Consider the following 23,804-nt stretch of genomic DNA (forward strand, 5'->3'; position numbering starts at 1 on the left):
GTATTAATGCTTCCTATTGAGACTTCACCGATAAGGCATCAACTTTTGAAAGTAGGAGTTGTAGAATGCAGAACATGAATGTGCATGCATTTTTCTATCCTCTCTTCTGTGGCTGAACACACAATACTCCAAACTGACACTGTGAGAGCTATTGCTAAAGGAAAGGGAAGCGGCAGTGTTGTGTGGAAGATTCTCTTGCTGGTAGTTCATACAAGCATTTTCTCTGTTCTTACCATGGCAGAAGTGTGTTTTGCACATGCAGATGCATCTGGAGAAGGCTGGAGCAACCTTCCATGCCCTGCCTTCCAGCTCCAAACACACACACCATCCCTCAAGTTAACTCCCTGAAAGAAAAAGAAATGGAGAAGGGAGAGAGGGGAAAAAAGCGTGAAACAGAAGATTAAGATTACATATCCAAAAATCCAGAGGTAACCACCCAAATCCAGTCTTGTTAAAAAGAAGATTCAAAAAAAAAAAACAATATCCCACCACCTTCCGATCACTTGGTCCTCAAGCTGATTTAAGTACTGAGAGCAAGAGCTTGTGTTTTTGCTTGACCTGGATCCAAAACTGTAGTCTAGAATAAATGCAAGAGTAAGTTTGCTGCTACCCTCACTGAAAATGGGGAGAAGGTGCAGCATGTGTTCCTCTGGCCACCCAGAGTGGGCCTGAGCCTTCAGACATCCTCTGGACCTAGAGGACAACCACATCTGGGCTCCAGAGAGATAGACCACATGGCATTTACCACATTGAGACCCCTCTCCTCTACCAATATACTCTTCCAACTGCCTCTTCTCCATGGTACCTGCAGTAGGGATGACAGAAGTTGCCCTGAAAAAGGGCCTATCTTACTGCTATTTTACTGCTTTTACCAAGTTTGAAAGTTTAATATACTCTTCAAGTTTTGTCTTTCACCTTTTATTTTTCCTTCTGATCTCTGCAGAAACATATTCTGCAGAATATCTGGAATATATTTATTTGCACATGTGTGCATGATTATCAGTGAGAAAGACTGATAAATTCAGTGTGGGAATGGCACAGTTGGCTCTTGTTTCATATATGCCTGTCCCTAAGTCTGTGACTCATGCATATGCACCACTGTAGCCTCTTACTTAGGCTATGACTCCTATCTGCCAAATGCGATTGGTAGCATGGTACACATAGCACTAAACAGTGTATTATGTACAGCCTAGCAAAACATCTTATACCTGTCGTGATTCAACATGTTCACTGCATGCTGCCACATGACCTCATATATACATTTGTGACATCCCAAACAGCAAACACTGAGGAGGTCTAATTAGAGATTTGCTGTTGATTTATGTGGAAGAAGAATCAAAGCAAATTAATAAGAGAAAATATTGCCTGTTCATCCAGCCATCTTTCAGATTAAAGTTATCACCCTTTCAGATTAAATTTATCACAAAGAGCCAGCTGCTATTAGATTACTTCACTTATCATTGTATTACAGGATTATCTGAAACAGTCTATTCCTGTTACAGTTCTGTCATACATGTTTTAAGTATTGATTACATTTTTTTTTTCAAATGTACAGAACATCATAAAGATGTTTTCTTTTTATAGTTGAGATACATGGTTAAGGTACTTAGATAATTTAAAAATTTAATTGGAGCCCCTGCAAAATTTTAGGATACGCATTTTAGCAAAACAAGCAAGCTTCAGATTCATTCCTATGTAATAATGAAGAAAGTTTAGGAACAAGGAATATTACCTACTTGGCTGTGGCTTGACTCCCCTTAACCCAGAGTTTGACTGCTTACTTAGAACAGATGTCCGCCACTGGGAGAAGAAGAAAGAATTATTGTCCCCCTTTAGTATCAGCTCAACTCTCTTTTTTTTCCTCATGCTTATCTTCATGCATTCTGTTGCTTACTTGTATGCAGCAAAAAAGAAAACAAAAAACTTGCTTAAATTTTAGATCTTTTAGGACAGACGGTGACTATGTGATCAATCTGGGAATTGTATCTTGTTGAATAATGCAGATGTGCTCTGTTGTGTTTCATTTGCTTGTGTTCTTATGTGTATTTTAGGGAAAATCACGTAATTTAATAGGTATTTCTCCTCCAACATGGAATCCTTTAGTTTATCTGGATTACAATAACTTCTGGAGAACCATGGATAAACTGGGAGAAGAGGTAAGCTGTATATATAAACTGTATGTATTTCCTACAGTACCGATGACATCATGGATAAACCTTGCAGAGGGGTCTGGCAGACTTTTTTCGTTATTTGTTTTGCTGTTATCTCACAGCAAGGGTACAAAAAGTTCCAGAAATGTCTGAAAGATCTAAAAAAAAAGATGTTGAGTCTAAATACATGTACTTTCTCATGCCTGGTGAAAACATTCCAGCGACTGAAAACCTATTAGGACAATGATAATTCTTCTTTATAACTGCCTGAGCTGGGTTCCGGTTTGGCTTCAGAGTAATTTTGTTTCTAAAGTTCTCAAATAGTAAATGTCTTCAGAATTCGAGTAGTATAAATGCAGAACTTCCTGTGTACAAGAAGCAGCCCCTGGAGAGTCATGTTATCCTTCAAATGTCCATCACATGCTGTAAAATGTTGCTGCAAACCAAGGGTCTCACCTTACAATAACTTCTCACCTTACAATAGCTGAGAAGCATAAGCAACTGTATTCCAGCCAAGTATGTTCATCAGGTGTATGTGCTTTTGCAGAATCATATTTGTGCATAATATGCATGCTTTTCCTCAAATAATATATATTTTGGAAAAGGTCAAATATACATTAGTGTCTTTGTGTGTTGTAGTACTTGCATGCAATGGATTACTATTAAATCTTTAACTGTCTAAAAATCACTTAATATTATCTAGTTGTTTTTGTTCCCTCTCTAGTCAACAGAGAGGCATACATGCCTTCAGATACCTGTCTTACAGCTAAACGTATCTCTCGCTGGAGAGAGAAATTTTCCCTCACCTTGTAAAGGAAACCAAGAAACTGAATTTGAATGGAAGCCTCACTTCTAGATGGCTAAGAGCCAGTGGAAGTGATTCCCAATATAAAGGCTGGTTATCAATATAGTTCATCGGTCAGATAAAGCAGACTTAGTTGTCATGGTATAACTCATGCCAAAGATGTGAATGGAGACTGTTTCATTTAGTGGACTTATTAGAGGTTTGCAGCTATGTGCCAAGGGCAAAAGTAAATCTGGGCCAGCATATGAGTCCCTACTGCACTACAAACCAGCTATGAACAGGTAGTGGGTGATATAGTACTAAATAATTTCTTGAGCATTTTGTCTTTGTCTTTAGATTCCTCTTGAAGCACCATGGGATGCTCCACATGCTGAAGAATGGGACAAAATGACCATGGAACAGCTGATAAATAACACTTGCTGGACCAAGTACTAAACTCTTTATTCACTTTGAAATCTGGCCTTAGAATGATATTGACTTCATAGCAACTTTTGAGACACAGCTGCACAAAACTTACTTACTGAGAGCTGTTCATGTTCCCACTGACTTCAGATGGGATGTGATTAAATCTTCTGTGGGCTAAACATCCATGGGCAGGAGGGCTACCAAAAACCTGGAGACTCCAAAAAGCAGAATGAGCCTGAGAAGTTAGAAATGCCTAAAGTTGATGAAATGTGATTCAGGATGGACAAAGGCAAGGGTGGTTGTATAGCACAGACAATGGTAATGTAGGAAAGGAAACAGAAACAATGTGGATGATGCATCGAATGCATTAACAATGTATGGTGTCATAAGTGCCATATTACACTGCTCTAACACCTGATATCCCATGAATAGCAAGGTAAGCAATTGTTCCTTTTTATCTAGTGGTATGGAGGCAGTAAAACAATAGCTTTTGAAAGTGGTAGAGAAAAGGAGACTGAAAAATTAAGGCAGACACAAAGATCAATAAAAATTAGTAGATGTTTGTAGAAAGACATTGTAGAGAGTTTGATAGCTGTCACAATGTGACATGAAATCTTGGAAGGAGGGGAAAAATACTATGGTCTTCAGTGAGATTAATAAATATTTCAGTATAAAGTCTGCAGGACGTTATTAGAAAAGATGAGATATAAATGAGCACGTATACGAACCATAATGGTATAAAACAGTTTTAAATACAGAACATCAATTTCAGCCAAGTCTTTTGAAATATTTTTGCGTATCTGAGGGTGTGCTATCCATAAAGGATAGATAAAAAAAAAAAAAAAAAAAAAAAAACTGTTGTTAGTAACTTGAGTTGTCTAAGCTTTATTATAATCTGTTATTTTTCTTATTTTAATGTCTTTGTGTTTTTATCACAGACCAGAACCCCATAGTGTTAGATGCTATGTAACACACAACAGAAATGTATTGCATCTCTCCCAAAGAGTCCATAATTTAAGATGGGAGACAGCAGATATATTCAGGCAATGAAGGAGTAGAAGATATTTGAGATGAGACTGACTGTTGTGATAGACTTTTTTTTAGGCACTGGGTGAAACCCTGTGGAGGATAAGATAGTACACACTGCCTGTATGAGTTAGTAGGTATGATTAAAGATGCTGGGGAAACCTAGAGTTTGTCTCAGCATGCAGATCCCTGTGAAAGTGACAGTTGCTGCTCTTCTCATTAGGATTTCAGTAAACTCAGTTTTGGCTTTAGAAAAAGCATCACCTTATAAATAAAACTACACTTTCTGCATGTGAACAAAGATCACCTGTAGACGTAGAAATGAAGGCAAAAAGGATTAAAAGAACTGAGAGGGGCTTCCCAGGCCATTCAGCAGGCTAGAAGGAGAGTTGATGTCCTCCGACTCCTGGCTATGCCTTCTCCTGTAAATATATGTGATTATAATATGTGCCTGCTCATAGAACTCATAGAGCTGTGTTGTGTGTGCTGTGGAGCAGGAAAATGAAGCTGACAGATTAGAGAGCAGTACGCTATGCCACAGGGCAGCTATTTTCCCATTATCATGCAGTTGGTAGGGGGAACGCGAGACCCAAGGTGCGGAGGTCAGCAGCCTTTGGCTCTGGAACTCCTTAAAAGTTCCAGTGCTGCCTCTTGTTTCAGCAATAGTAGCTGCTGGGTTTCTAAAACTCTTGTAGGGTAACAAGGCAACAAAGACGGTTGAGGCAACATTTGTTTTTTCCTTTTGCCTCCCTGGGTAGTTTCAGCTCCAAATTCGTTGACTTTCCTGATTCTACGCCTGTACCCACGGGCAATGTCTTTGTCTTCCTCCCAAGTATCTTGGCCATGCTTCCTCTTTCTGTGTACCGTGTTGTATCTGAGCTTAGTCAGGAGCCCATGTTCACCCATGCTGGCCTTCTGCCATGCTTACATTGCATCCTCAAAGATTAGCAAGTTCTCCTGGGCCCTTCTGCCCTCCAGGGGAGTTTCCTATGGGATCATGCCAAGCTGATCCCTAAGGAAGCTAAAATCTGCTCTTCTGAAGTCCGGGGTCCTAATTTGCAGTTTTTCTTGCCTATTCCTCTCAGGATCTTAAACCACACGGTCTCATGCAACCAGGGTTGTTCTTTCCCTCTACATCATCAGTAGTTCTTCCTTCTTTGTGAGCAGCATATGCAGCCTGCCTTTTTTCTGTCTATAAAGGATCACACTGCATTTTTTGGTTGTTTTTTTTTTGCAGAGAAGAGGGTGATTTTTTTAATACATACAGTGTGAGATATTGAGTGCCAACAATTGGAAATATTCTTTTTTTTTTTTCATTTTTCAGTTTATTCTCATTATGAGGCAAAGAGAAGTGTGCTCATACTAGCACTTTTATCCCCCCTTTCTGTGCAAGTCCCCTATGCTATTCTAAAATACCACCCTTTCTTACATTCAATATCTATTATTTGTTCGGCTGTGTTTCATTTGCCTTTCATTCTGACTATGGTTGAGCACTGTGCCTGAAACTTACTGACTAAAACTTTCCCTCTGAAAATATGCTGGCTTAAATCCTGCTCTACATCTGTGTGATGTGAGGTATGCCATCTGGGCTTTCTCTTGCTCACTGTTCCATTGTAGTTTTCTTTACAATGAATTTTATGAGCCATTTATCTACAAACACAGTCACTTTGAACTACCCTTTCTGTTGCAAGTGTGCTGGCTCTTCCTCTTCCAGTTTTTACTGTTCCTCTTAGTAAGTCAGTGAATTAGAAGCAGAACTGGGTTTATAGTGATCTATGTTGTATCATGCTGCTCTGCAAGACTGCTTCTACTGCTGATTATTTTGTGGCACTCCAGTTTTAATGTACACATTGAACAGAGACATATTCAAAAACTTAGCAAAAATTCATTTTATATTTTCAAGTCACACCAGGCTTTCATAAACGTAGTTAAAAACCATAGTTCTCTAAGCAGAAATTTTATCTTTTGAGTTGCCATTCAGCTCTAAGTAACTTCTGCTATAGAAAGACAATAGTTCTTTCCCACTACTTTTAATATGATTTGGGTCAAGATTATAAAAGAACATATGCTTGTCATGTGTCACAAGTGAATACCTACTGATCCTGGACACTCCCTTTACATTTCTCAGACCTGAGTCTGCTACAGTTGTTTAGTGTCTTGGTGCCTTCAGACTTGTTAGAGAGGGTTTTTGCATGCAGGACACTTTCATATTTTTGCTAATGAAATAGAGGCTGCTGTACTTAATGCCCAAGGAAAGGAGGTTATAAAAGTTTATAAGTTACATATTTTAGCACAGATAACTTGTAAAGTTGCTTCCTTCAGCAGATTAGAAATCTGTTTTGTTTTATGAAACTTTATCTCAGTCAAAGACCTTTGGTTATCTTTGCTGAACGATCTCAATTTTTTTTAGTAATCTATGATCTCAAATGAAATAAATGTTAATACCGAGGTCATCATTTCCTGCTGTTGTAACTTTGTTTGTGTTCAGAGGAATTACTTCAGTAGACAACTGGCCCTTTCTTTATATTTATGGTGATGACTGCCAATTTGGTTTCCATGGATTACTTACCACATCTGATTTTTTGCTTTACAACAGTGCTGTGCAGCAATGTTAGATGGGAGACTAGGAGTGTCTTTGGAAATGTGGTTAGTTGAGTCCCTCAGGACCAATCAAAATTTGGAAATGATGCTCTGATGAGTTCATGGAGGAGAAAGGCAGAAGAGTTTCCTTAGCTGGTTACCAAATGCATTCTCCTGTTGAGAAAAATATTTGTTTTGAGAAAAGTAATAGCAACTATTTAAAGAAATAACTAAGTTGGAATCAGTGGCATTTCACACTAATTGGGGTAAATGCTTTAGAGGGGAGGGAGGCTGCTGATATAAACTGATTGAAATGATCTCGCTACAGGTTAAAAAAAAGACAAATGAAAATCATTTCTGCTTTTCTGATTTTGGAATAGCACTTCTTTTCAAAAATAATAAAGATTAATGAAAGCAATCAGAAAGTCACATTTACTTACTAACTGTTTCTGTCCCTGTGTTTCATGCAGAGCTGCTAAAGAATATGCCACCTTTTTTGTAAATGTCAATGTCACATCTGAGCCTCATGAAGTCTCAGCTCTCTGGTTCCTGTGGTATGTGAGGCAATGTGGGGGCACAGCCAGGATATTCTCTGTGACCAATGGGGGCCAGGTACAAAAATGTCAAATATTTGTCCTCTCCTGAAACCATATAGCAAGTGGAGTATTGTTGTACCTGTCAAACCTCTGCAATTAATGAAAAGAAGACACAACAATAAGCTATATGGCACCAGAGATGATTGTGTTCTCATGGGAATGAACAGCCCTCTTGGCTAATACTGTACAATGGGGGATTTCATTAGCTAGGCTTTGGGGTAAATCGGGACAATTTAATTATTTCTTCTTTCCTACATTTCCTTCAGCACAGTTCTTTTGTTGCTGTTTTGTTGCTTTTTGATTTTTCAATATCTGCCAGTTTGTTTTCTCTGGGTTACTTACCATGTCTGAATATGTGTAGGAGTACAAAGCAAGCATGCTTCAAACTGTAATATAATAGTAATAAGCATCTACTTGAAAACTTCTTTGTGAGGTTTTCTTGGAAGTGTTCTTTAAACAGAACAGCAAGTTCTAGAGTATGAGAAAACAGTGATTTTATGATTGGCTGTGATGACTAGCACCATCTGAATTCAGAGCATGGGAGCGCTGTGCCCACCAGAAAAATGTTTGGTCTTAGAGTATTTTCCTTTGTGGCATTGTCTGTTTTTGTGGTTACCTTTAATGATAGGAGTTGAAAGTAGGTAGCAAAAGGCCCTTGTTTCTTGAGACAGCTCACATAGTGACACATTTAATGAGCAACTTTAGACTTTTTCACCTTGGCTGTGGCAGGCATCTGGTTGCCTACGGAATCTCACATTTTTCATGTGGTTGTTCTAGATAAGCTTCTTACAAGGAGACAGGGAGCTATCAAAAGAGATTGGATGTGGTATGTTGACACCTTTACCTCTTACTTCAGTTAAAACAGCCTCAGAACACAGGCATACCGTTTCAAACTTAAATGACTAACAAAGAAACTGGAGACAGGAACAGAAGCTTCCAAGTTCTAAGGATAGGGAAGCAATAAAACAAATTGTTTGGAGGAGAGTGAAGTCTCTGTTAGTGTCTGTCCTTTAGGGTGAGGATAGACAAGCGTGTACTAAGAAAGACAAGAGTACATGTAATGTTGCACTGTTGGAAGTGAGGCCCAAGAGCCTTCTTTGCCAGGGGCCTCCCAGTCCTGCTTTCTGCCCAGTGTCAGCAGCTGCTAGACCTTACAGCTGGAGCTGGAAATAAAATGAATTCCAGGCTACTGATAGCTGAACAGAAGAGAGTGGAAAGCTAGACTGACAAGGGCAGATTTCCTTTTCACTGGGCATGGATCTGACAAGCTATCTTGGTTTCTACCCTCCTTCCCTCTCTTCTCACCCTCATTAAAAAAGAAAAAAAAAAAAAAAAAAAAAAAAAGGAAGAAGAAAAAATAGTTGGGCAAATTGATAAGCATTACTGACTTAGCAGCCAAGATAAGACTTATAACACGTCTTCAGGCAGCCATTTCAGTCCTTTAGCACAAGACTTTGTTGATTTTTTTTCCTCCCTGACATACCAAAATCTTATATGTGGAATTGAGCTACCTGGTATAATGGTGGTAGTTGATAGATGAAAGAGGGTTAGTGCTTTCACGAGATCTCTGCACAGACATCACAAAGAAATATATGTCATGAATTTTGCTTCTTCCAGGCAACAGTGTCTTTGTGTCTTTCCAGGGACAGATGAAGCTTATTGCCTGCTGCATTTAAGGCTAGATTCAGTTAAAGATCTGTCTTGCTTCTGGGCTTGTGCAAGCTTTAGCTGTGCAGAAGCAAGCTAGTATCTTTGTCACATACGCAGGTTTAGATAGCACAGAGATAGGTAAAACAGTTAAAACCTCTTTTTTATAAAGCGGTTCATTTATACTAGCTAAAATATCTGCATTAAGAATTTTTTTCTCTAGTCTTCCTAAGTCTTTAAGCCAGCAAATTAAACAAGCCATTGCAAAATTAGTTTGGATAACAATCTTTGCTGGGGTTCAGACTTGTGACTTAGGTCTTGGGAAAGCCTAGGCAACTTAGCACTTCCTTAAAACTTGCAGTACTGGCCTGGAAGTTCCTGCTTATGAGCAAAAGTTATACTTAAGTTCATTTTGGTTAATGCCAGTGAATTTTGTTTGTTTGTTTTCTTTTTCTGTTTGTTTTTAGGAGAGGAAGTTTATTGGGGGTTCTGGTCAGATAACGGAGAAGATAATGGAACGCCTCAAAGGCAGAGTTAAACTGGAGAGTCCTGTGGTCCGTATTGATCAGACAGGTGATAATGTCATTGTGGAGACTCTAAACCATGAGATATATGAGGTAATTTGATCAAAATGAAAGTGGAGTATGCATTTAGTGGGGGAATACATCTGCTGTAGCAGTTAGCCAGATGTAATCAGGAGTATGCATTTGTGTGTGTGTCTATTTCTCAAACTGTCCTGGCTGTCTGTGAAGCCTGCTTTACAGATTCACATCTCAGTGTTTTCTTGATCGGTTTCTGTCATTAGTCTGTCTTTCCTGTCTTAGCTGTTTCTGTGTTTATATAATTCTATGCTTTAGTTCCTTGTCAAGGCCATTTCAAATAAAGAAAAATAATGTTCCTGTTCTTATCCAATACTGTGGTTTGCAGAAAGAAAAAGACAACATTTCAAATACTGTTAATAAGATTGCAAGGTCTGCTTGTTGCAAGTTTGGAGAGGCCAGAGTTCAACCTCTTTTGTGCAGCTGCATTGTGAAATAATCTCTCAGCACATGATTGCACATAATGTTATCTGCAGGACTGCAGTTCCATTCAGTATACAGGATGGAGCCTGCCACAGAGGAGAGTCAGGCTAGTGCAGGACAAGCATGGAGGGACTGTAAGAATCTTCTCTCACTGACAGCAGCCTTTGGAAGACTTCAAGAAAGTTAGCAGAAAGGCAAAGGGTTGTTTGACAATTTAAGGATATTGGGACTAGATTCTTCTTCCCTCCCTCCCCGCCCCCCCCCCCCACAGGATTTTTAAATCAGATTTCCCCTTCCATAGTGCAGAGCAGCAGCAAAGTTGGAGGAGAGAGGCTTCCTGCACTCAGCTGCTGTGCCTAGCCCCACCAGCATGACAACAGCTGAAAGCAGTGGTGTCTATAGTGATATAGTGCTACCCTAAGCTGTGAAGCAGAGCATCCTTTGTCATTCCAGTCACATATAGGACCTGTGAGATGCATGGAGCATTTTCAAGAAAGTTGAAATTACCATAGGTGTTCGCTGTCACTGTTGAAGTTGTATCTCGCGAACGTGTGCAAAATTGATTTTGCTGTTTTAACAGCTTATTATTTGGATGAAAAATAGGTCATATTTTCTTGGTAGTATTAAAAGGCATTTTATCTGTGGGATGTGTGTCCTTTCTCATTTCCCCGCCTTTCTCCTGCCAAATTTCAAATTTCACCTCTGTTACTGTAGTGTCCAGAAAGCTATCAAGAATCGTCTAATCACAAAACAACTTATTTTTCCCTGGCTTCATTTTCTAAAATGGCAGAATTTTTTTGGCAACTTGGTAGGATCTGGGTAGGAAATCCAAACAGCAAAGCCAGGCATGGGGAAGTTATAAACAACAGGAAAGAAAATCTTTCAAATGTGTAATGATGGGCAACCTCAATGAGAGGTAGTACCTTGTGCGTACTGACTGTGTTTTACATTTCAGTGCAAGTATGTGATCAGTGCTATCCCCCCTATCCTGACAACGAAGATTCATTACAAACCAGAACTGCCACCAAAGAGAAACCAGCTAATTCAGCGTCTGCCTATGGGGTCTGTCATAAAATGCATGATGTACTACAGGGAAGCCTTCTGGGAGAGGAAGGGTATGTAGGAAAATTGAAGGACTTAGGAAGACTTAGTGCTAAACTAATTTTAAAGCTCTGCAGTCTATCGAGGAATAAAACCTCGGGTTTAAATGTGCAAACACCCAAAATCAAACACACAGAAATAACAAAGGTAAAACTCTTGGGGAAGAGAGCTCTTCTTCCAAACTTAAATATTTACCTTTTCGCAAAACACGAGTCCAGACCCAGATGGGATCCTGAATCTCAGAGATGCTAGCCGACGAAGTGTTCTTGCAGAGGGCTGCTAGGTTACCTGTAACACACAGAAACTGTGACACTGCAGGAGCAAGGCACTTCTCTACTTCTTCCTGCTAGGGACAGAGTTAGGGCAACCAAGGAGATTTTATAGTAGAAAACAAGAAGAGCTTAAAGTATAAGAAAGACCTTTCACTATTTTTAATCCTCTATTCTACAGACCTGATATCTCAGAGGACTGGAAAAAGTCAGTTAGCTTTTTGTTTAACTTGAGATATTTTTTTTCATATACTGCAACACCATATGTTTCTGGGCTCTAACTGTTAATGAATGATTAAAAAAAAAGCTACCCTTTCCACAAGTATTTGTAGGAACATGTTGGTTTCCACTTCCTATATCATATTGATAGCTACCTTGAGTAAGAGTATTTTTTTACCAGAAAGACTATAAATCTGAGTATTGCAGGGCATAAACCGGTCATTGACTGGGATTAGACAAAAATGTGGGAAGGTTTATGCATTGTTATCCACACAGGTTTTTTTTGAATGTTGCTCTGGAACGTGTAAGTGGCCTCAGTCATGGATCTGACACTAGATTAGATGGCCTGTGTTTCTGGTGCATTATTGTTACTGGACACCATTTCTGACAGTCTGATCCTCGGCAAAATCAATACAGAGTTTAAACCTGAGCCCACAGTGACCAGACATAATTACATTAGGTTTCGCTGTTGCTTTTGTTGTTTTGGTCAAGCTACTGATGGAAAGAATACATCCTAGTTCTTGCTAGATACATTTATTTGTAATATTTATTGCAGCCAATAATAGAAAGCCAAAAGTAATTGCAATAAGCCATAAAAATTCCTTGCTAAGTAGTAAGACTCACATTTAAATTTCATTACAATGCCTGTGTGCAAAAATTCTTAGAATCTAAGGGAAGAGTGAGGGTGAGACACTGGGTTACAAGAACTCTTCTGACTTTGTAGGTATTATCAGTGACAAAGGAATTACTGTACATTTCCTCTTATTGATAATTTTCCCTGCTCATGCCTATAGGTAACCATGATCATCGCCAAGTCTGTCTGACAATCATCTTGTTTTCTCTTCTTCCAAAAGGTTATTGTGGTGCTCTTTTCATTGAGGATGAAGAATCTCCCATTGCAATAACCATAGATGACACTAAACCTGATGGATCTTTCCCTGCCATTATGGGGTTAGGAGCTTCTATTCTGTACTTACAGATGTTTATCTGTTTTTGTATAAAAGACTGGGAGGAGGAAGAAGAGAGGAAATAGTCAGACCTCATGAGTGATGCTGCTCCCATAGAATCCCCATATATGGAGGAGAACGTTCTAAAACCCTCCTGAGCTTCTCTTGTCCTTGTAGATTTTTGTCACGTTTCTGCCAAAAAATAGCCTGATATCGAATCATAGAATCGGTAAGGTTGGAAAAGAGCCCTGGAGATCATCTAGTCCAACCCCCCTGCTCAAGCAGGGTCACCTAGAGCATGTTAGACAGGGTTGCATCCAGGTGGGCCTTGAATATCTCCAGAGAAGAAGACTCCATAACCTCTCTGGGCAACCTGTTCCAGTGCTCTGTCACTCTCACAGTGAAGAAATATAAAGGAGATTGTTGGGAAAGAATTGTTGAATTCAGCTATAGTTCATTTTCAGCATTCAGTTAGTGTTTCACTTTGGAATACATTTAGAAATGAATCCTTTTTTGTAGTTTTGTGAGCTTGTGCTCTGCCTAGGTTGGGCCTTCTATTTTGGGCCTAGGCCCAAAGGAATATGCATTCTGTCCAAGAAGTCCTCATTTCCTTCTTTTACCTATTGACCTGAAGAGAGACAAGAACATCAGCTTCTGGTTAATCTAAGCAATAGCCATTCAGTGAAAAAATTAGGATTCTGAAGAAACTGCCAAGTAGAAGAGCTGTAGTTTAGATGGAAATATGTGTAGTAGGACTTACTGGCTTCAAAGGTGAGGTGAAGCCAATATGAACAAACAATATGTACAAATATTTCCACTTTAGTCTAAGGTGAACCTGCCAAAAAGGCTAATATAGGTGTCAGGGAACTGCACTTGAAATATCTGACAAAGAAAGCCTGCCACTTCTACTGAATTGTGCATGTTTGTGGGCACATGGAAGAAATTCCATGAACTGCGAGCAGTAAGCCTCCTCCAGCTCTCTGAATGGCAATGCAGTTTCTTGCTTTCTCCTTGTGGGTATATGCAACTTTCTAAAAGTGTGAGGGAGCCTGTTTCATTCAAAACTGTTTTCTTAAACCTGAATAAATATTAATTCCATTTCTTAGAGGACTGATCTATGACCCTATGTAATGCTTGTCAGAGCCACAGGCTCCCTGTTGCTTATTAACACAGGGAAAATGGCATGGACAGGGATATGGCCAGCTGTTTGTGAGAGTTCAAAAGCACAAGAAAATTCAGTGCTCCAGGAGCCTGCACTGTCTCCTGGTCTCAGCCCTTTTGGAAAAGACCTAGATATAAGCAGCAAGGCAGTGCAGGATATTTCATTGATCACTGTGCCCAGTTTGTGTTTACCTTTGCTTTCCTGAGTCAAAGGGGATGTAGAGCTCATTCCAATGGCAGCAAAATGAGACCATTGCTGGCAGCTTTGGAAGCCTATGTGAGATCTGTAACTTTCACAGATGGTCGCAGTCTTCAATGCATGCTCCATGCAAACACATATTCTTCAAAACAGCTCTGCAGAGTGCTCCCCAGCATCTCCCTTTGCCTTCATGACAGTGCAGATCTTGTTCTGCAGTCTCTGGCCTGCTCACCTGAATTGCAATGACGTGCATGTGCACAGCCTACTTAGGCTGATGGCCTCACTCCTGCTGCCTGGGGTGAGGCCATCAGCCTCAGTGGGAATGTGAAGGGGACCCTCGTCTGGGGCTGTGATTGCTTCAATCTCTTGATGCAGAAGTGCTTGAGAAATGATAGCTACAAAGGAATAGTTGCTCCTGTGGCTCAAGGGCCCCATACAGTCCTTTTCATCCATGTGAGATATAAATATTTAGTGATGGAGTATGATGAAAAAATGTCAAGCTTGTTATGTACTGATACCGACCTTTTTTTCAGAGTCATTTCAAGCATGAGCTTGAAAATCAACTGGGGCACTGAAACTATGTGATGTTTATATGCTGTATTTTTCTCTTCAGTTTCATCCTTACCAGAAAGGCTGTTAAACTGGCACATCTCAGTAAGGAAGAGAGGTAAGAGTTCACAAACAGTGAATATTTCATAAATAAGTGAGCTCTCTGGGATATTTCACCCCAGGAATGTGCATGTGTACCTATGTGCATATGTGTATATATATATACATATATATATATACACAAACAACTACAAATACTGGAAATTAGGTGAAAATTGAGCTTTAGTGAAAACAGGCTGAGATGCTAATATCCATCTAGCTGACAGAATTTCAGAGTTTCCAAGTCTTACCTACTGTTCTGTGTTGTTCCTTGTCAGCTCTGTTTTTAAAGTAACCTGAGAAGATTTTTCTGGAGATATTCTCAAGCTACATCCCCACTGAATGGTATTTGTCCTGTAGGATGAAGGGAGCATTGACATACGGGGTTTGGGGTGTCCTTTGCATTCAGACTGGGTGACAAAATTTAAACTTCCATGTTTGCAACAGTATTGTTTCTACATTAGTCCATGAAGTGAATGGACAGTAATTTATAAATATGATTTTGGTACAAATCTAAGAGAAACAGGAGTTCTATTTAGGAATGGGTGTAATACTCTCCAGCTCACATTCTGTTTTCAGTTGTAGTAAATCTATAGGGTTTCACCGTTTCGTATCTGTTCTTTTCTGGTCTTCCACCAGTGAACATGAGAATGAATTGACTTCTCATCTGAAGATAACTGTACAAAGATTCATTTTTTCAGAACTCAGTGTCAGCATTGTCCTTCATTTCCTGTTTCTAGGGTCAATTTTGGATGTCACATTAGGCATTGGCTTTTAAAAGCATAGATTAAGATAATAATTTTAAATCAGATTAAAAACAAACTAAAACCCATCTTTCTTGCCAGTGTATTACAATACATGTGATTTTTTTTTAAGATAAGAGTGATAGCTGAAGTTTCTTTTCCATCCTTTTTTTTGATTCTACTTGTATTTTCATATAGGAAGAAGAAAATCTGTGAGGCATATGCCAAGGCAATGGGGATGGAAGAGGCCTTACATGTAAGAAATGAATATTTATTTTCACCTGTTTTGTTCGGTAACATTGTCTTTTTTCTGGTAGATTGAACCCAAAATTCCCAGAACCTAAAATAGATACCTAAATTGTAGGTTGTGCCTTACAATCTCTGATCCCAAGGGGAGGGAATTGCAGGAAGAAAAAAGCCAGCAGTCTCACTCTGTACAAGAAAGGAGAAGGCAGTGCATGGTTTAATTTGTCCTATCGTTTACCCATGAGAGGCCAATGCTTCTGTAAACTTGCCAAGTTGTTTCTCTTGATAGATAGCATTAACCAGATAAGATGGCACTCCTTTAACAGGTATCCTTACCTTGATTTTTCCCTCTTCTAAGGATATTAACTCTTTACTTTCATTTTTTCTGCCCCTGTTTCACTCTCTTATGTTTTTTAATACTTACAGCCAGTGCATTATGAAGAAAAGAACTGGAGCACTGAACAATATTCAGGGGGCTGCTACACCGCCTACTTCCCACCGGGTATAATGTATACTTATGGAAGGTAAAACAGAGAAAGCTTTGCTTTTTAGTTTACATTTCTTAGCTCTTGTTACAATGATATTCGTTATACAAAAAGCTTGCGGGATGTGTAGGATAGTGGGAGAATTTCAGTCCTTCTTTTTCTCTTCCTTAATCCCCAGCTCAAGGATTTTGCTATTGGCTTTAATAAGAGCATGACTTTTCTTGTTATTTTTAGGGAAACAAAACACAGTCCCAAAGGGACATGCTTGAAATATGAAACCTTTCCCTGCTAGATTACTTACAGTATTAGCTACTACACCGTATTTACAGCTCATCTCTTATTACTCTCGAGCCTCTGCTAACTTTCAGGTGCACCACCAGTTCCTGGCAAAACCCATTCTTCCACATCACCAGGGGAATATACAAAACTGTTATATGAAAGCTCATTCTCTCCTCCCAAAACCTGACATATTCTTCCCACACAGAACTGCTATGTTCCTAATGGAACGTGCTAGATAATACTGATTAATACTAGATATATCACTCAGAATCTGGTGGAGAGCTCAATTACAGAACCTGTTAGGAACAACCAGACAAATTGCATATCCATAACCAGCAATCAGACAAAGTATGCATATCACATCAGTGTGAGAGCTCTTTAGCACATCTTTTTCAAACTCACTGTTCCTTGTGGAGTTGCACCTTGCTCTGTGCCAGGATGAGACTGGGAAGGAGTCTTTCTACACTCAGATTTTTCTGCTATATCTATCTGAATGATTGGGAAGTGATGGGTGAAGCCTGTGACCTAAGGAAGCTGGTGTCAAGCAGACAGGGAAAACCTAATCCAGGGTTAGATGAGAGCCATGAGAGCAGGCACATCCTTCTGTGGGAAGGGAGACTAATTAGCAATGGCTGGGTTGACTAGGATGCCTGTACAGCTTTGTACGACTGATACAATCCTAATGGGAGAAATGCAACTTTCCATTCTGGATGCAGAGGCATTTAGCTGCCATCCGCTTTAGCAAGCCACGCAAGTTGAATCTCCAGATAGAAGGCACTGCAAAAACATCATTCACTTTCCATTGTAATGGCAGGATAACAACAAAGCTGCCATGCAGAGGACATAAATCTAACAGCTGCATGGCATTTCTGGAGACTGTTAGGATTGTCCCTTGTCCAGCACTAAAGTAAGACTCATATTACTTTGCATGGGAGCTAGGTACACTGATTTGTGCCTTGGATTTTCTCTGTCTTAGATCTTGAATAATGCTAGAGTTTTGTGTATAAAAGCAGGTGAGCTATCCTGTGGAGACAGCTTATCGCACTTTGCTCCTCGGCCCAGATTTGCAGGAATTCTAGAGCAATTAAGTTGAGAGTGCTATCACACCCAGTACATTGCTTTTAGAAGGATTGTCATCTTCCTATTACTTGTCATCTGACATTCTCCATTTGTTTTGAAGGATTATTCGCCAGCCCATTGACAGGATCTACTTTGCTGGCACAGAGACAGCCACCCAGTGGAGTGGATACATGGAGGGGGCTGTACAGGCAGGAGAGAGAGCAGCTAGAGAGGTACAGACTTTTGGTTTGTTTTGATCATCTCTATCAAAAGGCTAAAGAATGACGCTTGTTGGGTCCCAGGAGAATCTCAGAAAAGAAAGTGAGCCAACACCCTTTTCTTAAAAATAAAAAAACTTGATTTAGTTTGTTGTTGAATAAAATGAAGCCAAAAATATTACAAGAATTGGAACATTATACAGTATGTTGCTGCACTAGAGATTTGAAATGAAGTTCATACAGTACAACTTGATGTCTGTAGAAGAAATCCTCCAATCTGATGCTGCCCTTAGATATACTTTCAAAATTTCTATCAAATTAATTATGGTATGTTTTAAAAGTAATTTAAGTCATTACAAATGCTTGCAGTTATTCTCTGTGCAGCAAAGGGGAAATCTGAGCATTGTTCTTACTTTTTATCTATCCTTTCTGCTTCTCTTATGAGAGAGCACCGTTAGCTAGGCTTTATGAATCCATAATTGGCAACTCTGATGATGTCTGAATCTCCTCAGAATGACACGCGTTGGGCTAGTTTCCCAGTCACAGTAAAATCTCTTTACAGCAGTCTAAAGGGAGGGAAAAAAAAACATTAAAGGGTGTACATTATAGTTACAATTTCTGTATGGCAGAATCATGGAGTTGTTATTTAACTGAAAATCAGCCCTTTGCTTCTGTTTGACAGAATGTCATATTCCCTCTACAAGCCTCATTACTTGTTCTGTTTCAAGTCACCTAATTTGTCTTTTCTTTTCTCTGTGCCTACAAATGTTAGTTACAAAAACTCTTACCTATCTCTTCTGGAGACATTCATTTGTCACTGTATGATTGTTACAATCAGTTTATTGTCAAAAAAATCCTTGCTGAACTTCATACTACCTGAACAGCCAAGAGAGAGCTTCATAATCCTAACCTTTGAAAGCCCCGGATACGTATCTCTTCTCTCTTCTTTCCTAATTTTGATTCAAACAGTATCACTCTTAGTAGACTTTGACTCAAGAGAGCACAGCAGGAGCCTCACCTTAGAATTTCTTGGCCTGCCACATGAAAAAGCATTTTTATTTCTACTGAAAAGAAGTTTGAAATAACCAAAATCAGCAGTTTATGTGAATTTCTGTGTGAAGCCCTACTTTTTACCAATAGGTAATTACACTGGAATGACGCCAGAACTGTCCTTTTATCCTTAAAGCATTGGTTAGGCACATGATCATTTGATGACCAGCTACTGAATTAAAGCATTAGTTAGGCACGTGATGATTTGATGACCAGCTACTGTATTTTCACAACAACTGTCATAGCTGCCTTCCTTCTTATTCCTTTGCTGATATGAACAGACAAATCACTATATATTTTCTAGTTCAAGACACTTCCAAAAAATCATAGTTATGCTTTTTATCAATGTCACTTGCTCTGACTTGCTCTGTTTTGCAAACCAAAACATAGTTGGCATGTTTTTTAATTTTCCTCATGTGATACAGATAATTTTTTCTTTAGATATTATGCAATATGGGGAGGATCTCAGAGAATGAAATTTGGATGCCTGAGCCAGAGTCCAAAGTAAGTTTTGCTTTCTCATTGTCATCAGAGCAATAGTGAACCCCTCCTGGTCAAGATGCTATGCCTACGCAAATGACTACTGCAAGTTTTTAATTAGCTCACAAGTTGACGGCATTCACTTGTTCAATTCCTCCATGAAATATTGTTACCCTTGTCTAAGAGATGAATGACCAGATAAAGGTACAATGATCTTGTAGTCTGGATGACTGGAAAATTCAGGAAATTAGCCAAATTCTGCCCAGTCCCAGGTTATTGTTTTAAGTCTAATGTAACTGCATTCATAACCAGTCGTGGGTAGCTTCCATTAGTGACTCTACCTTCGCTGTACTGTGGCCTTACGGTGTAGCAGAAATTACACTGACCATTCTACCCCGCACTTTATCTGGTTATCAGTAAAAAGTTGTAATCTTTATAATATCATGGGAGACTTTTGCACTGTTGCCTCACACAGTGAGGGAGTCCCTGCAGTAATGCAAACTGACCTTTCTTCCAGGATGTCCCAGCCCGACCGTTTACTACTAGCTTTTGGGAAAGAAACTTGCCGTCTGCATCAGGACTGCTGTGTCTGGTTGGATCAACTGTTTTTTTCACCTCTATGGCTGCAGCGGGACTGTTTGCCTGTAAAAAAGGACTACTTATTCGAAACTAGTGTGCTTTAAATGCCCACTTTTTACCCCCTTTTGCCCGATGAGTGTTATTTTTGGAGAGAAATAAGATGGACAACTGGAAAGGGCAAAAATTGTTCTCCTGGTAATTTTCTTTTTCGTAATTAATGCTTTAAATCTTCTGCAATTGTTACCAGCAAAACACAATAGATCAATTGGGGAATGGAGGACATTTTTCAAATTTGCCTTCTCCTTGTCCTTTTTTTTTTAATTGGATATGATAATATAAATGGTATATTCCTAATACAGAGAAGGGAAAATGCAGATCAGAGCATTTTCCAAAAGGCAAAGAGGCCTTGGATAATGCATTCATTTCCACTTGCTCTTATATTTTTTATCACACGAGTTAATAAATATCTTTACATATTCACATCAGTGGCTCAGAATATTTGATGATTCCCATAATATCCCTGCTGCACAGAAGAGAATAACATGCCAATCAGACATAGAAATGTTAAATTAATTTTCAAATGCATTTGATTAATTATTAAACATCACAATGTGAAACCTAATGATGAGGTGAATGCAAAGAGATAATTAGCATGAATTAGATGACTAAACATCAAAAGAAGCATGTGTGGACTTTATTCTACCTGCTACTGAACAAAGAACTGTACTTATCTATTGTGAAATGTCTGTACTTCAGTGAGTCTTATACTTTGCAACATTTCGACAAATTGGCTCTCCATTATTTCCTGGCCCAAGTGAATTCAGTCCAGCCTGGCTATTTGGTATTAAAGTGGAGTAAAATGAATTAGTAAAGTTAAAACCCCTCTGATTTACAGCAGATGCTAGCTGTTATTTTCAGGATGTCAGCAGTTTCCTGGCTCCCTATCAATTTGCTGTCCCTCATTTTACTTGTAATCTGTACTGCCTTCCTACAATAAGTGGAAATATATTTGGGGCTTGAATTACTGCCTTGTAAATTACAGTAATTGGATGCATCTGCCTGTTCCGCTCTTGTTATGTACATTGCATACTTAAAATAATCGCTTTAGTATTAACTAAGTCAGAATGTATGTCTCAAAATGTACCATCATTATGAAGTCTTTCTGCCATGAATGTAAGCATTGTATGTGTCCATGAACTTAATTGTCATTCAATATCAGTGAAATGTGCCTTTAAATAGCCCTGAAACTTTGATTAGAAGATCTATTCCATAAACTTTTCTTCAAATTCTTTCAGTTGTGCTGTTTTTTTGTGAGTTTACTGAAGGAAAATTTTTCTCCACACCTGTGTTAAATGTTAAGGCATCTTATGCACAGCAGTAGCCAAAGCCATCATTACCTTACTCTGTGTGATCAGTATTTACAAGCCAATGGAAGTACTTACCTACCCTGCAATATGACTTCCTCTGGGCCTCCTTGTCAATACACTCATGTGTCCTTTCAACTCTTTGTAGAAAAGCTTTGTAGATGCTATGATTTAGTGTAGGCCAATCTCAGCATAGGTGCTGATGGGCTCAACTCTGGAAGCTATTTCCAAAGCAAAGGAATGGCCACGTGTTGTCAGATTCCTTTCAGAGATGAACAAACTGTCATGGCATCAGTATTAAACACAGTAGAAAAAAAGTTGTAGTGATGGTTTGTGCCTCCTGTGCTCCCTATTTCATCATTTGCAACTATTCTGTGCAAGGATCAACCAGCCACTACCAGTTTCTCTGGAAGGAAAAAAAGACAATCCAGTCATAATAGAAAGCCCTTCTACATTTTTAGATTAAACTTTCTCATCTACCTTGAACTTATACAGGCACTTCAAATTACCTGTGCTGGAAAGAAGAGATTAGTCTTATAAGGAAGAAACAACACTATAGCTTAGTAGCTATAGTATTAAACACTTAATTAAAGAGAACTTGCATCAAAAGGATTTTTGATAGGATTTTAGAATCTACCCTAGCAACCTTTTAGGAGGGGAAAAAAGTGACTATTGTGCTGCTTGGCTGGTGGGATTCCCATAGTTTTTTTTTTTTTTTTCCTGACTCCAGCCATTACCAAGGAAGGATTCATGTGCACTAGGATTACCTCTGTGCATGCAGCCTGGCATCACAGCCAGTGTGAGCCCAAAGACTTAGAGAGTGAGCGCAGACTGTCTCCTGAAAGCCTTTTGTGGCTTAGAATGGTTCTGTACTGTTACACATTTGCCCCAGGAGGAATAATTCACTGTGTGAAAAACACTATCCCTATCTGTTCAAAAACATTCATGCATATGTGCATTTACAGCAGTTGGAATCATTCATTTATCTTTTGACTTGATAATTGACTTCTGATTTTCACAGCAAAAAAAGAGCTTCTGTGCACATAGAAGGGGGAAGCCAGATAGATAAACTGAAGTACATCTGTGGCTGACACCATCCAGCCCATCTTTTCACTTTTTCCACACACATTTATATTTCAATTTGTTTGGGTTTTGAAGTGCAAGTATAATTCAATTGAATTAGACTCAGACTGTTTAACAAGCCAGGTACAATGCTCCACACTTCATAGGGAAAAAACACATCTCACTGCTGTGGGAATGGTAAAAGGCAAATGAAATGAAAGAGGTAGATTAAAATTGGCATTTCTGAAACTCTGGCAGCTCCTAGGCACCATGCTGCTACTGAAAAGGGGCAGCATTTGTGCCTGTCAGAGATTATAGACCAGTTTCCATTCTGCCTTAATGCCCCTTTGACAATCCTGTTTAAACATTAAACATTTAGCTTAAATATTAAACAGCCAGGTATCTTAGACCAATTTTGAAACAGAATGGGACTGAGTTTATCACCACCGACAACTCCTAAGAAGAGCCATTGCCATTATAAAATGAGAGAGGCTGAAACACTTCTTTCCACTGGGAGCTAAGCAGAGTCTTCACCCAGGCTTGGGGTGAGGGGGTAGGAGAGCCTTTGACACTCTCTCTGGCATAGGGATGTTTTTTTGCCACTCTATTTCTTGGAGGCCGAGCTCAGCAGCTGCCCTGGTAAAGACAGAAGTGCTCTGTCCTGTCAAAGCAAGAGGTGAGGTGGCAATGACAGGCACCAGCAAGGGAGTGGTGGCCCTTGTGAAACCCCTGAGCACTGGGGTGGGAGCTGGATTTCATTTATAGCTCTGGAGAAAGGGAGAGAGGCAGCTAAAAACGCTGCTATTTGCTGCATGTAAATAAAGCAAAGAGCAGAGCAAGCAGTGGCTGTGGGAGCAACAGATGGAAAAGGGAGGAGGAGGAAAAGAAAAAAAAAAAAGACTCCAGACAGACTCATAATGAAATAAGCAGCACAGCTGCATGTGGAAAGGTGGTGCAGAACTGCCCTGGCAAGCTCTTTTCCACCCTATCTCCATCATAGCTTTCCTTCCTTTCCATTCCCTGCCCGTCACACAACTCCTCCATACAGGCAGGTGGCCCAAAATGCCCATTTTGGCACCTGATACCGAGCCGCCTGGTTGGAAATCTACTGCGTGAGAGCTTGAGGAGGCACCCCACATCCCAAGAACCACGCTGCGCTGAGTGGCACAGCATTGCATGCCTATCACAGCAGCAGGGCATGGGCACATATGGCCCAGCTCCAGCAGCTCCCTGACCATGAACCTTGCTGCCAGTACAGTAGTGTCCCACCATCTCTGCTCCTTGATGAAGAGGGACAACCAAGTCCCCATCAGGTGATAAAGGGCAGCAGAGTCAACCTTAAAAACTGCTCCATGAAATCACTCCCTGCAGTCTGTGCCTCACCTCTTTATAGCCACTCATCCAATCAGACCATTCTGTGTTTAACTAGATGCTGGTTTTGCTCTGTTTGATCACTTGTCCCAG

At 39.6% G+C, this 23,804-nt stretch overlaps 1 protein-coding gene across 1 annotated transcript in view; it reads left to right on the forward strand.

Moving 5' to 3' along the window:
• Positions 1-21,203, forward strand: part of LOC146599789 (amine oxidase [flavin-containing] A-like) — a 42,004-nt gene extending 20,801 nt beyond the window's left edge. The window contains exons 4-15 of the mRNA XM_085297894.1: positions 2,052-2,156; positions 3,292-3,383; positions 7,437-7,578; positions 9,677-9,826; positions 11,187-11,346; positions 12,675-12,771; positions 14,741-14,794; positions 15,717-15,774; positions 16,191-16,288; positions 17,709-17,820; positions 19,297-19,359; positions 19,853-21,203. Of these exons, the coding sequence (XP_085154020.1) occupies positions 2,052-2,156; positions 3,292-3,383; positions 7,437-7,578; positions 9,677-9,826; positions 11,187-11,346; positions 12,675-12,771; positions 14,741-14,794; positions 15,717-15,774; positions 16,191-16,288; positions 17,709-17,820; positions 19,297-19,359; positions 19,853-20,008 (1,287 nt within the window). The 3' untranslated portion in view covers positions 20,009-21,203. The remainder of the gene's footprint in view (positions 1-2,051; positions 2,157-3,291; positions 3,384-7,436; positions 7,579-9,676; positions 9,827-11,186; positions 11,347-12,674; positions 12,772-14,740; positions 14,795-15,716; positions 15,775-16,190; positions 16,289-17,708; positions 17,821-19,296; positions 19,360-19,852) is intronic.
• Positions 21,204-23,804: the final 2,601 nt, after the last annotated feature.

Source organism: Rhea americana, unplaced genomic scaffold (genome assembly GCF_003343005.1).
Source record: "Rhea americana isolate MKP2758 unplaced genomic scaffold, rheAme1 scaffold_132, whole genome shotgun sequence".
Taxonomy (NCBI): domain Eukaryota; kingdom Metazoa; phylum Chordata; class Aves; order Rheiformes; family Rheidae; genus Rhea; species Rhea americana.